General features: G+C 34.9%; 1 protein-coding gene across 1 annotated transcript in view; it reads left to right on the top strand.

Moving 5' to 3' along the window:
- The window catches only part of LOC126885951 (hornerin-like), a 104,108-nt gene extending 95,978 nt beyond the window's left edge, over window positions 1–8,130 (top strand). Inside the window, exons 4-5 of the mRNA XM_050652773.1 lie at window positions 652–804; window positions 7,821–8,130. Of these exons, the coding sequence (XP_050508730.1) occupies window positions 652–804; window positions 7,821–8,000 (333 nt within the window). The 3' untranslated portion in view covers window positions 8,001–8,130. The remainder of the gene's footprint in view (window positions 1–651; window positions 805–7,820) is intronic.
- The last annotated feature ends 10,208 nt before the right edge of the window (window positions 8,131–18,338 follow it).

Here is an 18,338-nt window from a genome sequence, read left to right as displayed (position 1 = left end):
CGAACGTCTGCTTCACAATTATTACCACCGTTAGTTATATTATACCCGAGATAGACAAGGCTGTTTACTATCTGGTATTCCTGTAACATGTTGGTCAGTTGAATAGTGTGGAATCTGTCCACACCAGTGATGGAAAGACGATTATTTTTGTCTTAGCTTTATTGATTTTCAGACCAACTTTATTGTTTTCGTACTCAACTCTTCGCAGGAGATCAAACGATTCTTGCTCATTTGCTGCTATAAGTGTAGTCTCATGAGCAAATCTTAAATTGGAGATTTTCCTACCAGCTAATATTACTCCACCGGCCCATCCTTCTAAAGCTATTCTCATGACATGTTTACCATAAATGTTGAATAAGCCAGGTGACAATACGCATCCTTGTCTAACACCTGCGTTTTGGATAACAGCTGTTGTTAGACATGCGTTTTACACAGCTATGCAAATAAATACCTGCTAAGTTAAAAATTTCTCCCATCATTTACCCTTCCTATTAGCCCCTATTTTATATTTTATTCTGTGTAATTTTACTGTTTCATATTGGTTCCTGAGTTCCTGAATACCTACTCATAACTTTTCTTTTAAATTATTGCTAAGACTCTGACAAAACTATTCTATATAATAAAAATATTTGTCATTATTTTACTTTTTAGGGATTCCGTGAGAAGTACCATAAAGACGAATCTAACAAACATGACAGTTTCTTTAGTAACGGAGAAAAGAGCGGCGAATTCGAAATTTTTGGAAAGAAAAATTCTAAATATTCTTCTGAAAGTTTCGCAAAAAAGAAAGGAAAGAATCATAAGGTGGGTTATAAAGTAGTATCTATATAAATATTAAGTATATACCGTGTGCGGAAAAATAAACAGTACTGAAATTCGTATGCATCAAATGTGTATGTAATGCCCGGTTGCACCAACAGATCTTAAGCTTAAGTCGAGAATATCATAAGAATTAATATAATATAATTATAATATATTACAGTAAGAATACCATAATATAATAATAGATGTAATTGATAATAAGGTAAGAATCTAAAATTATGGTGCAACGTAAGTGATACTCAAGGAGGCCCTATCTATAAGTAGGGCTTAGCTAATCTGGAGCTTAAGATCTGTTGGTGCAACCAGACATTAGTCACCGAAACGTACTGAGTGGTTTCCGAATCTAGATCTAGATTACGGATCTAGAAATTTGCCATAGGACGGGAAATTTGCCTTAGGGGGAACTTTCAATGAAAAACCAACCAAAAGACATAAAAAAAATAAACTCAGATTACATAAAAGACCTAAATAATAACTTATGGGCATAATTTTCCTAACTAGCGTGTTTATTAGGTTGAATTTGTCTTTCTGTGGTTTCGGTTCCATGTCAGCTTATATATTTTTGTGTTTAAACAATTTTTTTTCTTTAATTTTGGACTTTGTTAGGAGGGGGGAATTTCCTCATTTTTCCTTCCCGTAAATCCGCCACTGGCCAGATGCCATCTTTAACATCTGTTTTATCGAGAACGTGCGTCGTCGTGAGTATTGTTCGCAAGGCTATATCATGTATACTCAGGGGCGGTTTCTCCATTGGTTCACTTGTGCAGTGAACACCCAATAAAAGTTAATTAAAATACAGTTTTTTTAAATCTCATAAATATTAAAATATTTTTATTAATCTTATAGAATCATTAAATTAAAATATAACTTTATTTAGTAATCATATTTATTTGCTCTACGCCGCGCCGCTGGATGCACGTGACAAGTGCAGATACTTGTGCTCTGGTGCAGAATTCAAATTGAACCAGCCAGTACTAACCTACGCCTGTATTAGAAAGAGAAATCTTAAAATCGGTGAAAGAGCATTTCGCCTATCTAAAATAGTAAGAATTTGTGCAGTGCACCCAGAGACCAGGGGTGCGTTTCGGCGGAGAACGTTCTCTGGTTTCGGTTCACAGTTTGGAATTTTCTGTTGTGGGTTCTAGTTAAATACAGTTAAATCTTAAATACAATATTAATAGTTTTATGATGGAGCCTTATTCACTGGATTTTATAAAGGAAAATGCAAATAGTTTTTAAAATCGACTTCTTATAAAAAATAATGGTCCACCTCGGCCGGAGATAAACTTGGTACAAGAATGTGCTATAAAAAACAAAAAGTTTAAACGTTGCTTTAAACTTGTGATAGACTACATTCTTTGTTTTGTTTTCCATGTTTAGTACTTTCGAAAAATGAAACTATTTCTTCAGAGTGGACAAAAACGGGCGTTCGGGATTTATCTCATTTATCGACAAAAATTAAAAATCACGGATCTTCCCAAATTCATTTAAAAAATGAAATGAAACTCTCAGATATGGGCAATATTGATGTTTGCCAATTATTAGATTCTGGGTATAGGAAATCAATATAAAATAGACTTTAACGACCAAGTTAAAAAAATCGTTACATTTTATCCGGTCTTATCGATTGTGTAAAATTTTGTAATTAATCATAATTAAGAATTGGCGCAATGATACGAAATGGCCGTTAAATTGAGATGAATCTATTTATGTAAGTTTTATTGAATTTGAGTTATATATTCCATAAGATGTGTGCGGTGTCCTTTAGACAAAAAAGGGCGAGGTCCCAAAACCCCCCCACCGTGTCTATAATTACATTCCTTAATTGAACACCCAATTTAAATTACCACGAGCCGCCACTGTGTATACTGGATATTATATAAATACTCATAAACATTTCAATATTCATTTCAGTAGGTACAACTGTTTATTTTACCGCATACTGTAATATAATGATACTTGATGCTATTGCCTTTTTCAGCAGTTTTTTATTTTAATTATTACATAACTTTAAATCATCACATACATTCAAGCAAGTTCTATTTCAAGATGTTCAGGTATACAGTCCATTCATTTTACATATTCCCAACTGTAAACAAACGCACATGGAAGCTAAACAGGGTCGTCCTGAAGTGTATCTTAAAAACCAACACGCTACCTACAATTTGAATTTGCAGACTGACCAGTTTGGACCTGTAAAATGAGAATCCGCCTCGTTTAGGGCAATAAATTACATTTAACAGCCTCTTGACGAATGAGACGGCGAATACTAACACGTGCATTTGTTTATAGTTGGGAATTTGCTATGTGAATGTGGTGTAGACTTCCTGGTCGTGCTTCTATATAGACTAATATCTGAATAACGTGCATAGCTTTTATTATAATTTAAATTTTAATGGTATAATATTCACATATAAATTTCCATAAGACAGTATAATACTATACTAAAATTGCAGTATATAAATGAACGCAACTTCTGCCCAATTTATTTTATTTAGCGTATGGCTTAAGTATATCACAGAATATATTTAGATTTATGCATTATACAATGCATCACAAACAGATGTCCAATTTTTTTTATATATTCGATTGACCCTTCGGTTGCCATTACAAAGTCTATAGGGTCGCCTGTGTATGCTCTGCGTGGGCAGTCCTGAACAATGTGACTGATCGTCTGTCTTGCAGCGCCGCAGTCACAAGAAGGCGAGGGGAGTTTACCCCATCTGTGGAGGGAGTCGGCGCATCTTCCACAGTTTGTTCGAATTCGATTAAGGGCTGCCCAAATCTTACGGGGACGTTCAAATTCGCCAGGTTTCCCTATGATGTCCGGTAGACTATGGTAATGCGGATCTGTCCTACTTTCCCAATCTTCTCTCCATCGGGTATTTAAGTCAAAGTTGGATTGCTGCAGCGCTTGAGCAGATTGTAGAGGGGGTAACCTGGATCGGAGACGGTTTCCAAGAATATCGGGGATGTCGTTGTGGACTAGAAGCTGGCGACTGTCCATTATTTTGTTATAATCTTTAACCAATGCATGTTCGCGGCGTAGGTTGGGTGGTGCTATATTACTAAGGGTAGGTAGCCACATTGTAGGGGTGGGCTTAATTGTGCCTGTTATCATACGCATAGTACGGTTTAGTTGGGTGTCGACCAGGTGGGTATGCCTGCGATTTAGCCACACTGGTGCACAGTATTCTGCCACCGGATATATCAGGCCAAGAGCAGAGGACCTTAATGTTGATGCTGTGGACCCCCATGTAGTGCCGCAGAGTTTCTGTATTATATTGTTGCGTGTTTTCAATTTTGCTGCTGTTTTCGTCAGGTGTTCTCTGAATGTGAGCGTTCTGTCTAGAGTAACCCCAAGGTATTTCGGGTATTTATTGTGTTTTAACAGCTTGTTATTAAAATACACTCGCAATTCTCTGTTTGCCAACTTGTTGTTTAGATGAAAAGCTGATACTTCAGTTTTTGTAGTACTTGGCTGTAGTCTCCATTTCTTAAGGTATTCGCTGAGGATGGATAAGTCATTCGTGAGAGTGATTTCTGTAGTTTCTAAAGATTGGTGGCTTGTTGCAAGGGTCCAGTCGTCAGCATATCCAAACTTCCGAGATTCGGTTTCAGGCATGTCAGCAATATAGAGGCTGAAAAGTAAAGGGGCAAGGACAGAACCCTGTGGAAGACCATTGTTAAGTTTCATCTGTCTACTCGTCTCCTTTCCCATTATAACCTGGAAGGCTCTGTTGGTCAGCATGTTGTCAATGAGGTTAATTATCTTTCTGCAGGGGATAATGCGGGCCAGTTTATATATTAATCCCTGTCTCCAAACAGTATCATATGCTGCTGTTAGATCTATAAATACTGTTGCTGTCTTTTGTTTCTGCCCAATAATAATAAGTTAAAGCATGAGTTTTAAGATTATGCCGAGATACAGTTACACAGAGATCTCCACAAAGAAAGAAAAAAACCAAATCTATCACTTGCTGATTAAGTCAAAACAGAAAAGTTGGCTATATGATATTAGGGACATTCTGAGCAGATTTGGGGTTAAATATTTTAATAGTTGGGGCCAAAATAGAATTAAAGAAGAGTTACAAATATTAGGTAGAAGAGATATATACGTACAATGTCGAAGGTTGAGGCTTCTATTCTATAACAAATACAAATCCAACTGACAGAGCGACTGAAAATAAACCGATTAATAACGGTCTATAGAATTGGTCATTAATAACATCCATAATAGTGTCATTTCATAAATAAAATCAGATAAACTAGTAATCAGAAATAAAGTTAACATATAAATAAATACATTATAGTTAACATATTATGTAAACCCCCAACCAGTAAATGAAAACCAGGAGTGGTAAAGATTTATTCACCACAACCTACTACATACATCGGTGATTTCAACAGCCACCACAAAATGTGGAAGTATATCTCGAAGGATAATGGGGAGGCACAAACACATCTCTAATTTTTTATTCCAAAGGCAGAGGCGCATTTAAATCAGCTGCATGGAGAAAATAATATAATCCAAATCCATGCTTTGTCTCAAAAGATACTAATGATAACTCACTAACAACTCTCCAAACAACTAGACAACACCTTGAGCTGAATCCTCCAAACTAGCAAACATTACGAGAGAATTGTAGGTGCAGTAATAAGCACTGCCAAGGAAACCATCCCTAGGGGGTATCTCACAGAATATATGCCCGGGTGGACTGAAACATGTGAAGAGCATGTGCGCAGTTTCTCGAAAGTGGTGACCAAAAAATATCCGGTATGCTCTTCCAGAACATTGAGACAGCTAGAAGCCAAAAATTGATAGAATCGTCGAATACGTCCTCATTATCAGTAATACCTGTACGATTTTTAGTCCAAACGAATTTGATATTTTCTTCGTTTTTGCATTTAGGACCATAGAGGAATGTCATATTTGTTAGTGGCGAACAAAGAGTCAATTGAATATATATTTGTCAACTGAATTTTTGTTTGTAAAAATTAATTATTAATATTTACTGTTTCTGACGTATTGTCCTCTTTTCTTATACACAAAACTGTGATGTAGCCATACGCTAAATAAATAAATAGGTTTGAAAGACCGATGTAAACTCAGTATTACAAGTTCCCTTAATTAGCTTTTTGACACACTAATCTAGGCGATTTATTTATATAGTCTAAGAGCTGGGAGCGGATTTTGTGCGTGATAAGTAATATGGAAAAACTATACCGGGATATGTTGAATTATCAACCGCGAGTCAAAATCGCGGTTTTTATTATTTTTTTATGACGCTCATGATCGAAATAGTTCACCAAAATTTGGGAATAAGTAGGTCATGACGTACCTAAGTAAAATCTCTAGGGGCTCAACGCTGCGTGGCCGACAAAGGGGTGGGGTTAGTGGTGAATATAAAAAATATAAGGGATATTTTGTGACGTTCGTAATTGAGATAGTGCACCAAAATTTGGGTATAAGTAGACCATGACATAAATAATTAAAATCCCCAGAGCCGGAAACCAGAGTGGGAAAGGAAGGTAGTTATAAGGGCTCAAAGTTCCGTTTTTTATTATTTTTTTTGTGACGCTCATGATCGAGATAGCGCGCCAAAATTTGGGAATAAGTAGGTCATGACGTAACTAAGTAAAATCTCAAGGAGTGGAACGCTGCGTGGCCGACAAAGGGGTGGGGCAGGGGTGAATATAAAAAAATGTAAGGGGTTTTTTGCGACGTTCGTGATTGAGATAGTGCACCAAAATTTGGGAATAAGTAGATCATGACATTACTAAGTAAAATCCCCAAGGACGGAACGCTGCGTGGGGGACAAATGTGGTGCCGGGTCACAAAAAAATATACACTGCGACTTTGACCCCTTAAAACTACCCTCATCCCCAACTCTGGTTTACGGCTCTGGGGATTTTACTTAGCTAAGTCATGGTCTACTTATTCCCAAATTTTGGTGCACTATCTCAATCTAGCACGTCGCAGAAAACCCCTTATATTTTTTATATTCACACCTACCCCCAACCCTTTATCGGCCACGCAGCGTTCCACCCCTGGAGACTGTACTTAGTTACCTCATGACCTACTTATTCCCAAATTTTGGTGCACTATCTCGATCATGAGCGTCACAAAGAAAATAATAAAAGCTGCGATTTTGACCCCTTATAACTACCCTCATGCCCAACTCTGGTTTCCGGCTCTGAGGATTTTACTTAGTTATGTCATGGTCTACTTATTCCCAAATTTTGGTGCACTCTCTCAATCACGAACGTCGCAAAAAACCCTTATATTTTTTGTATTCACCCCTTTGTCGGCCACGCAGCGTGCCACCCCTGGAGATTTTACTTAGTTATGTCATGACCTACTTATTCCCAAATTTTGGTGCACTCTCTCGATCATGAGCGTAACAAAAAAAAATAATAAATACGTCGACTTTGACCCCTTATAACTACCCTAATCCCCAACTCTGGTTTCCGGCTCTGGGGATTTTACTTAGTAATGTCATGATCTACCTATTCCCAAATTTTGGTCCACTATCTCAATCACGAACGTCGCAAAAAACCCTTTATATTTTTTATATTCACCCCTACCCCCATCCCTTTGTCGGCCACGCAGCGTTCCGCCCCTAAAGATTTTACTTAGTTACGTCATGACCTACTTATTCCCAAATTTTGGTGCACTATCTCGATCATGAGCGTCATAAAAAAAATAAAATCCGCGACTTTGACCCCTTATAGCTACCCTCGGCCCCAACTCTGGTTTCCGGTCGTTGGTGAAAGTCATGTACACAACTAATTCAACATATCCTTGTATAGTTTTTCCATATTACTTATCACGCACAAAATCCGCTTCTATCTCTCCGACTAATAGCTAAAGTTTCCTCTACAAAAATTGTAGATATTCTTACAAATAAAATAGGGACATAATATTAATTTGTCGATATTACTTTAGTACAGTTTATGTAGCAAAAAATGTAACAAATTCTTTATTTTTATTTTAGAATGCATCATCAGCTAAAGCCGGTGGTAAGTCATATAAATCTGGAAAAACACATCATGATTCTGATGCCAAAGCTCATAAAGGACAGGGTGGTTTTGAAAAACATCATAAAAGCGCAGAAAAGTTCGCCAAAAAGCACGCCTCACACGGAGGCAAAAAATATAAAGTTCACTCAGTTTAAGATGTAATATTTATAAAAATTATAAATATATAAAGTATTTTGTTGATAAATTTATTTGTAAGTTTAAAACAGTTTTTGTAAAAAATTTTTAACTAAAATAAAATAGACATTTGGTAACAGAAATATAAAATATGTGTTGTTTTATTACTTTTGTCGATCTGGCCAGCAAATATTATGTAAGTTCCCTGGTAAGATTGTATTTAGCCAAGATAGCTGTTTTTTATATACAAAGTCATGAATTGTAGAGGTAAAGAACATATTGGTAATACATCGAAACGACATCGGCGACAGAGTTCTAGAAACATAAGAAAAGAAAACATTGCAAGCAAATTTATAAATACTCCATAACAAAAAGAATGAAGCTAACAAATAAAAAAGTACATATCAAAAACCCGATGATTTATGTCGGAGAAATTAAACTATATAGGGTAAATAAAAGAATCTCTGATATTTCTTTTTTAGTATTATACAGTAGCACATTTAGTAGTACATAGTAGTACATTTAGTATTATAACAAATACTGCCTAAAACTAAATTGCAAGAGGACAAAAATAATGATCATTAGTAAGAACACCAACATAAACGCCCAAATTACCGTAAACAATACACCCCTAGAAATAGTACAGAAAATATGACATCTGGACTGCAACATTAAGGACACTTGGGATCATAGCTACGAAATAAAAACTCGTATTCAAAACGCAAGAAGCTCTTTTAACAGTCTTAGGAAGATTCTCTGCAACTTATCTTTAAGTATCAATATACGCATAAGGATTCTTAGATATTAAGATTTTAGTGTTCTTCTCTACGGAGTTGAAAGTTTGAGTCTTACAGAAGATACCATAAAACGGTTAGAGGCGTTTGAAATGTGGTGCTACCGACGTATGTTGAGGGTCTCATATATACATCACTCAACTAACATAAGTATTCTCCAGAGGCTAAGAAAAGACAAAGAAATAATTAACACCATGAAGAACAGAAAATTGGCTTACTTCGGTCACATTATTCTTCTTCTTCTGGCAGTAGGTACCTTCTCCTATCGGAGGTTGGCTACCATCACAACAATCTTAACTATGTTGGCTGCAGCTCTGAACAACTGTATTGAACTGCACCCATACCACTCCCTTAAATTTCGCAACCAGGAGATCCTCCTACTTTCCACGTTTCTCTTTTCCGAGATTTTACGTTGGAGTGTAAGTCTTAGCAGGGAGTACTTTTCCCCTCTCATTATGTGGCTTAGATATTCCAGTTTTCTCGTTTGTATGGTTTTTATGACTTCGCATTCCTTCCCCATCTTCAGCAAAACATATTGCGTAATAATAAATACGCTACATTATGCGTAATGACAAATACCGGCTACTACAGTTGATTCTACAAGGCACGATTGAGGGCAAGAGAGGCCCTGGATGTAGACGTATATCCTGGACTGGTCTAACGTCAACTGATCTATTTCGAGCTGCTGTAACTAGAATAAGATGGGTAAATGTGGTCGCCAACATCTCCAGAAGATAAGCACCTTTAGAAGAAGAAATATATCAGATCAAGCATATCGCCAAATGTATATTGGAATGACTTGTGTAAAAAGGAGTTGAGCTGCAGTATCTATAGCAAAGGACCTAAAGCAGTTAATTAAATGTTGTATGACTGTTAGGCATTAAAATGCAAAAAAGGCAAAGACTTTTCGGAAACTATCGAGTAACTTCACAAACCAGTAGTACCTACCAATACCGTCCTCCAAACCTGTGCAAGCTGATTTTAAGGACACTGTAGATATCTCTTGTGAGACCTATACAAGCTCCAGAATACTGAAATCAGTATAATCAATGAACAAATTAAGCCAGATAGATGCAATGTGACTGATGTTTACAACAGGAGGCTCTCAAGAAAAAATTGTTCTTACTGAGTCAGATTGTCCCATATTTTCACTTTTAGCAAATTAGACCTGTCTGTAAAAATGTTGGTACATTTGGACGTTGAGAGGTGACTCAAAGTTTTTTGCAGAAATTGCTTGAAAATAATTCACATAATAATATTTGAGTTATCCTCCCTCTCAAAAAGGTCCGGAACATTGTTTAAATAATCAAAATGTCAAAAAATAAAGAAAAAATTCAATTTTTTTCTTCGTTTTTGATTATAACTTTAAAAGTATTCTTTTGCGAGAAAAATTGTACTGGCATAAAAGTTGCGTAATTAAATTTCCTACAATATAAAATTGGTTCTAAATTTAAAAAGTAGTCACCCTTGTTGCAAAATAGCAATAATTGCGAAAAAAACATACAAAAACAAGTATTCAAATTTTACGTTTTTCAACCATTTATGCTAGACTTAGGACCTTCATATTTCACCCAGAAAAACTTTATGATACAGTAAAACAATACTGTAAATTTAAATAAGATCGGTTCAAAAGATTTTGCAAAATAAATTTTGCTATCCAGCTTTCGCAAAAAAAATTCATTTTTTCAAAATGTTACAGGACTGAAAATAAAGCAGATAGCAAGTTGAATTTTTTTTTGCTTATAGAAGTGTACTATACCTTCCATTTGCAATTTGCAAAACTAAAATCGATTAACCACCAAGGCGTTACGAATTTTTTTAAATAAACATTAATTATTGGTGCTATGCGCAGGACAGCGGATAGTTTGCTCTGATTGGACATTCCAATGACCTTTGATAATGATTGATACATTTTAATTTTTATTACATTTCCATATAAATAAATAAATTTGTTTATTGCAAAATAAAAACACATACTCTATCCTTTGAAATAACACTTTTTTTAGCAAAAACTTTCTGTGTTCATATATTTTAACTTAGAGAATAAAAGTTTATTATTTTCAAACATATGCAATTATTTAAGCAATATTTCACAAACAATAATAAAATTAGTTTGATTTTTGTGGAATTAAAATATTAAATTACAACAAAATATAGAGTAAGAAAATAATATATTAGATAAAGATTCGAAGAAATTTTGGTGGAAATCAACTTGTGTGAATCGAACACCGCTGTCCTGCACGTAGCACCAAAAATTAATGTTTATTTAAAAAATTTCCTGACGCCGTGGTAATTAGTCGATTTTAATTTTGCAAATTATTCAAACAGATATTCCATCTAAAGGCTGGTTTAGTGATTATCAAGGCAACAAGGTCCTCATATCATATATATGTAGACTTAGGTTTGGTCACTCCTTAGTTCCAGAACATAAATATAAAATAGGATTGTCTGACACAAACTGTTGTGAACGTGGAGAATTAGGATCCGCAGAACATATGGTATTAGATTGCCAACTAAAAGAAAAAGAAGTAGAACATTTTATAAATCAAATTCATACTAAACAACACATAAGAAAACCTTTTAGTTTGCAAACATTGATTGCTACAAAAGATAAAAGTATATACGAGATCCTAATTAAACACATTAATAATATAAAACTAAAATTGTGAAATTATATACAGTAGACTCGCGATTATCCGAGACTCGGTCATCCGAGCCCCTCGGTTAACCGAAGCAAAAGTCATAACTGGTGAGTTACAATTTTCAACCTTGGCGCAACATCGCCGCCTCAATATCAAAAAGAGGAATAAAGCTTATGCAAAATCAAAGACTTTTTAAACAGTAATATTGATAAGGTAAATGTTTTTATCTTTTATAGACAGTAATGTATTAATTTTGTCATTAAAATATCCACAGTTATGACTATTTACGTGTTTTTCTATCAATATAACCAATCTCAGTGTTAACCGAGTTTTTCCGTATCCGAGGTAGTCACAGTCCCAGTTACCTCGGATAATCGCGAGTCTACTGTATATAAGTTACCTTTGTTTACCCCATTTGTTGACCCTCCTTTCCGTGGTCTGGTCTTGTTTGATTTTGCTCTGAAAGACCCCTGAGCACTTATGTATCCCAGTTAATAATCCTTAGGTTAGGAAAAAAAACACATAATAAATAAATAAAAAATTAAAAAATAAATTAAAAAATTAAAAAATATATATTTATATATAAAAAACAAAATATGCACAAGATGGAATGCAACCATAGACACGTGTTTCTGACTTATTAGTCGTCATCAGTATGATATAGCTAAACAGGAGCAATGCAACCAATTTGTGGCTATAATGTTAGAAGACCCTCAGGATTCGAGAGCAACAACTAACAAATCCACGGAGGAAGCTACAGCTACCTGAGGCAAGGAATGCCAAACGTTTAGAACGTTTTAAACAATCAAACAAGGAGAGGTTAGCGCGAGTTAATAAATATCGGCATGGCTCGCAATAAGTATGAAAAACAAAATATGCACAAGATGGAATGCAACCATAGACACGTGTTTCTGACTTATTAGTCGTCATCAGTATGATATAGCTAAACAGGAGCAATGCAACCAATTTGTGGCTATAATGTTAGAAGACCCTCAGGATTCGAGAGCAACAACTAACAAATCCACGGAGGAAGCTACAGCTACCTGAGGCAAGGAATGCCAAACGTTTAGAACGTTTTAAACAATCAAACAAGGAGAGGTTAGCGCGAGTTAATAAATATCGGCATGGCTCGCAATAAGTATGAAAAACAAAATATGCACAAGATGGAATGCAACCATAGACACGTGTTTCTGACTTATTAGTCGTCATCAGTATGATATAGCTAAACAGGAGCAATGCAACAAATTTGTGGCTATAATGTTAGAAGACCCTCAGGATTCGAGAGCAACAACTAACAAATCCACGGAGGAAGCTACAGCTACCTGAGGCAAGGAATGCTAAACGTTTAGAACGTTTTAAACAATCAAACAAGGAGAGGTTAGCGCGAGTTAATAAATATCGGCATGGCTCGCAATAAGTATGAAAAACAAAATATGCACAAGATGGAATGCAACCATAGACACGTGTTTCTGACTTATTAGTCGTCATCAGTATGATATAGCTAAACAGGAGCAATGCAATAAGAAGCAATGCATATAAGGTTAGAACTACGCAAAAAATGCATCGGTGTTACCTGTTGCCTACTCTCCTTTATGGTTTGAAAATGTTAACACTAAAACAGGTACAGCTGAATAAGTTGGCCGCCTTTGAATTTTGGTGCTACGGAAGAGTCCTACTGAATCCTATCTCATGGATTCAAAGTATGACAAACATGGGAGTATCTCGGAGGATAGGAAATGAAGCGGAAATAATATTAACTATCAAAAGACGAAAGCTTGGGTACTTAGGACAAGTGGTGAGAGGGCAAAACTTATGAAAGCGACATGTGGGAAGACGAAGAATATTCTGGGTTAAGAACTTGGGAGAATGGTTTGAATGCAGTATTGCAGAACCATTTCGAGCAGCGGTCAACAGAGTCCGTATACCCATGATGATTTCCAAACCTCGATAGAAAATGGTACTTAAAGAAGAAAAAGGAAAAGAAAAAGCAATTTTGAAACTTCTTTATGCCGTTCTAATAATATAATTCTGGAAGGAATTTTTTATTTGTTATCGATCTCTTCAGATTTGGGAACACATAGTAATCGGAGGGGGCCAAATCAGGAGAATAATCTGGATGAAAAAGCAACTCAATATTCATTTCATGAATTTTTGCTATTATCATAACGCTCTTGTGAGTCGGTGCATTGTCTTGAAGTCACAACACTTTTTTCTTTTGTATATGAGATCGTTTCTCACTAAGCTCCTTCTTCAGTTTGTCCAATAATGCACAATATTGGCATTTGATAGTTTTACTTTTGTCAAAAAATCACTTAAACTTAAAATTATGCCTTTGCAATTTCAAAATTCAGTGACCATACTTTCCAACCCATTGATCAACTTTTAACCACCTTGGAGCACTTTTGCTGGCTTCAGTCTACTGACGTGCGTTCATTATGTTCTCTGGTATGTAGTAGTGGATCCAGATATCAACAACGATTTATCAATCGACGTCAAAAAGCCGATAGTGTAGACGATATGTGAAACAATTGTGCATTTAATGATAGAAGTACATAATTTGGACCACATATACTACACATAAAAAGGGTCAAATTTAGATATGAGGCCATCTCAGATTTTGCCTTTTACAAAAATGGCGGGCATTCAAAACGGCGACGATACATATGGAATTACTAGCACGATAGCTTTTAAACGAAAAGTCCGACTTGAACCAAATTTGGTATATTGGTTCTTTGTTTCATGTATAAGATCGAGCTCCTGAACCGGAAGAATCGGTTTACCAGAAATTGTGTTTTTCCTGGTTTTTATGTAAAAATATGTTGTTTTTTTTTCAATTCTTTCACCCTGTATGTATTAGTTTTTTAAAAAGCTAATACCGCCATTGAAAAGAGCGTAAAAATATTTTTTAGGAAATATTTTGAACATTTTAGATACCTATGTTAATTACCATTTAATAAATGCATAACGTATCTTCACATGTAAATATGTGCGCCAGATTCGTGCAAATATTATAAGAATTATTGTGCATTTAATGGTAGATTGGTAGAATGGTAATTTGGACCACATAATATAATACACATACAAAGGTTCAAATTTAGATATGAGGCCATCTCAGTTTTTGTTCCTTTTAGAAAAATGGCGGGCATTCAAAATAGCGACTATACATATGTGACTAATAGCACGATAACTTTTGAACGAGAAGTCAGATTTCAACCAGATTTGGATATATGTTCTCTTTTTGATGAATAAGATCAAGGTCTTGAACCGTAATGATCGGTTTACCAGATGTTGTGTTGTAACTGTTTTTTTATTTAAAAATATGTTGTTTTTTTTTTCAATTCTTTCTCCCATTATATATAAATTTTTTAAAAAGTTAATACCGCCGTTGAAAAGAGTGTAAAAATATTTTTTAGGAAATATTTTAAACTTTTTAGGTATGTTAATTACCATTTAATAAATGCATAACGTTTGTTCACATGTACCTATGGGCGGCAGATTCATTTTGAATGTCCGCAATTTTTGTAAAAGACAAAATCTGAGATGGCCTTATATCTAAATTTGAATCTTTGTATGTGTAGTATGTGTGGTCCAAATTATATGCTTCTAACATTAAATGCACCATAATTGTTATATTATTATTTGCAGGAATCTGCCGCACATAGGTACCTACATGTGAAGATACGTTATGAATTTATTAAATGGTACCTAATTCATATACAGTCGAACCCGCTTATTAGAATACCGGTTAAAGGAATATCCCGGTTTAAGGAATAGAAATTTGAGGACCCGAAACGTTTCTAATAGCAACAATATGATCGATTATTAGAATATCCCGGTTATAGGAATATTTTTGCTTGGCACGAAGGCTATTCCAATAAGCGGGTTCGACTGTAATTAAGAGTTCAAAATACTTCCTAAAAATATTTTTACGCTCTTTTCAACGCCGGTATTATTTTTTTGAAAAATTAATATATAAAGGGTGAAAGAATTGAAAAAAAAAATAAACAACATATTTTTACAAAAAAAATCAGGAAAAACACAACTTCTGGTAAACCAATTCTTTCGGTTTAAGAGCTCGATCTTATACATAAAAAAAGGACCTATGTACCAAATTTTGTTGAAATCGGACTTTTCATTCAAAAGTTATCGTGCTATTAGTCACATATGTATAGTCGCCATTTTGAATGCCCGCCTTTTTTGTGAAAGGCAAAATCTAAGTAAATGTGATCCAAATTATATGCTTCTACCATTAAATGCCCAATAATTCTTATAATATTTGCACGAATCTGCCGCACTTAGGTACATGTGAATATAATTTATGCATTTATTACATGGTAATTAACATAACTAAAAAGTTCTACGCTCTTTTCAATGCCGGTATTACCTTTTTAAAAAATTAATATGTACAGGGTGAAAGTATTGAAAAAAAAAACAACATATTTTCACATAAAAAATCAGGAAAACACAACTTCTGGTTAACCGATTTTTCCGGTTCAAGAGCTCGATCTGATACATTAAAAAAAGAACCCATATGCCAAATTTGGTTGAAGTCGGACTTTTCGTTTAAAAGTTATCGTGCTATTAGTTACATATGTATCGTCGCCATTTGAATGCCCGTCATTCTTTATATGTGTGTGTAGTATATGTGGTCCAAATTATATGCTTCTATCATTAAAAATGCACAATATTATTGGCACGAATTTGCCACACTACAACGGATTGCACTTCAGAAAGTCCAAACACTGCTGAGAAGTGGTTAATCGATTATGTTTTTGGTTAATGGCAACTATCGGAAGGATATTTTTTCACGTTTAAAACCTTGTTAAAAATATGATTAGTGCACTCTTTACTCATTTTTGTTGCCTCTGACAATTAAGTCACCTTCACCACACGATCAGCTAGAACCATTTCGTAGACTTTCTCCCATTTCCCGGTGTAGCTGCATCGGTAAGCTATCCAGTACGTGGTTTATCCAATGTAGATATACGGCCACTACAAAATTTTGACAGCATAGTCTGAAGGACCATTAGTTCCATAATATTTATTCAGCTTCTCTTTTGTTTCCTTCGCCGTTTTATTTCTCAAATATAATGTATTATATCTAGTAAAGGTTATACGTTCTAGGATTAATGTTTTTTTTTGAAATGGCAGTCAAATGAGCTTATTTATCAGACCACCAGATATGTTAAACTTGTTAATAAGTATTCGGAACCCACATTGAATAAAAATATTTTCTCCACACAAGATTTCTGTTAAAACTAAACTAACTACTGTAAAAATAAAACTCCAAAATTCAATTCAATACTATATTTAAGAAAAATCATTTTATTAAGAATAAATTTTTCTAACGTAATTACAAAATACTAAAATAATTTCACAAGAATAATAACAATACAGTGGAACCTCGATAACTCGGATTAATCGGGACCGCGGCCGATCCGGGTTATCGAAAATCCGGGTTAGCCGGAGAATATAGTAAAAATTAATAAATAACCTCCATTACAATTACAAAAACATGAAACACATATGCACAGTACACATCTAAATTACGTATAGTTGTATAGAGTGTAGAGTTTTGTTCATTTCTTGGTAAAAAACTCAGTCATACTGTAGAGATGTACCGACACCATAATATGGTAGGTCTGGATCCTGCGTACAAAAAAAAATTGATAAATAGCAAGCTGAAAATTTGTTATTAGCTTAAGGGTGTCTAGTCGGACAAACATTAATATATGGGAACACTGGAACAGGGGAAGTTTTAACTGTGGAACAGGTTAAAAATTTGGAACGGTCAGACCACGAAAACGGCACATGTATTTTTTCCGACAGAACAGACTTAAACTCTCCGAACAGAGATTAAACTCTCATGCAAAAATCAGACTGCTATTTATCACCAAATTGGCGTTTTAATGAGTGGAACATGTAGAATATGTCAAATGACAGGAATTATGACAGGTGATAAATAGCAGTCTGATTTTTGCATGAGAGTTTAATCTCTGTTCGGAGAGTTTATGTCTGTTCTGTCGGACAAAACAAATGTGCCATTTTCGTGTTCTGACCGTTCCAAATTTTTGACCTGTTCCACAATTAAAACTGCCCCTGTTCCAGTGTTCTCATATATCAAAGTTTATCCGACTAGACACCCTTAAGCTATTAATAAATTTTTAGCTTGCTATTAATCAATTTTTTTTTCATACGCGGGATCCAGACCTATGGTAGCATAATATCATATTATGATGCTGCAATAAATTTATTTTAAAGATTCGTCTTTCTCAATCCTACCTAATGTTTCTATTAGTTTCTTTTCCATTGTCACTGCAACATTTTTACGTTTTGTTACCATTACGTAGACAAAGCAAACACAATCTGAAGCACGATTACATTACAGAACGGAAGTGATTAATAGGCTGTACTACACACAATACGGTCACAAGGAACAATGTTGTTATTTAAGAACAGACAAGACCATTGTTTTAAAAAAGAATTTTTAAATAGTCACGTCTTTTTTAAACAATGCTAAGACAGTTTGACATAAATAAAGAAAAAGGAATACAGACAGGTGTCTGTTCTTTCCGATAAGCTGAGACGGTCGCTCTGGCTGCCGCCGTGTGCATGAATCATTTTTACTATTGTACTTATGTGTTCAAATTACACAAATACACATTATCTCTGAAATATTATTTGGCCTACATACATTTTTATTTGATAAAATTGTTAAATTGTTTATTTGTTAAATTTTTGTCTGATGAAAATCGGTCCGGGTTAGCCGGACTTCCGGGTTATCGGGGGCCGACTTATCGGGGTTCCACTGTAATTTAGAATTGTACAAGTCAACTGTGTATTGTAATTTAACTATCACATATATCACAATTGTTACCTTCTAAGTCGTCAAATAAACGTACCACCAATATTTTGTCTTTTT

Source organism: Diabrotica virgifera, chromosome 6 (genome assembly GCF_917563875.1).
Source record: "Diabrotica virgifera virgifera chromosome 6, PGI_DIABVI_V3a".
Classification (NCBI taxonomy): Eukaryota; Metazoa; Arthropoda; class Insecta; order Coleoptera; family Chrysomelidae; genus Diabrotica; species Diabrotica virgifera.
This window is presented reverse-complemented; position numbering and strand designations above follow the sequence as displayed.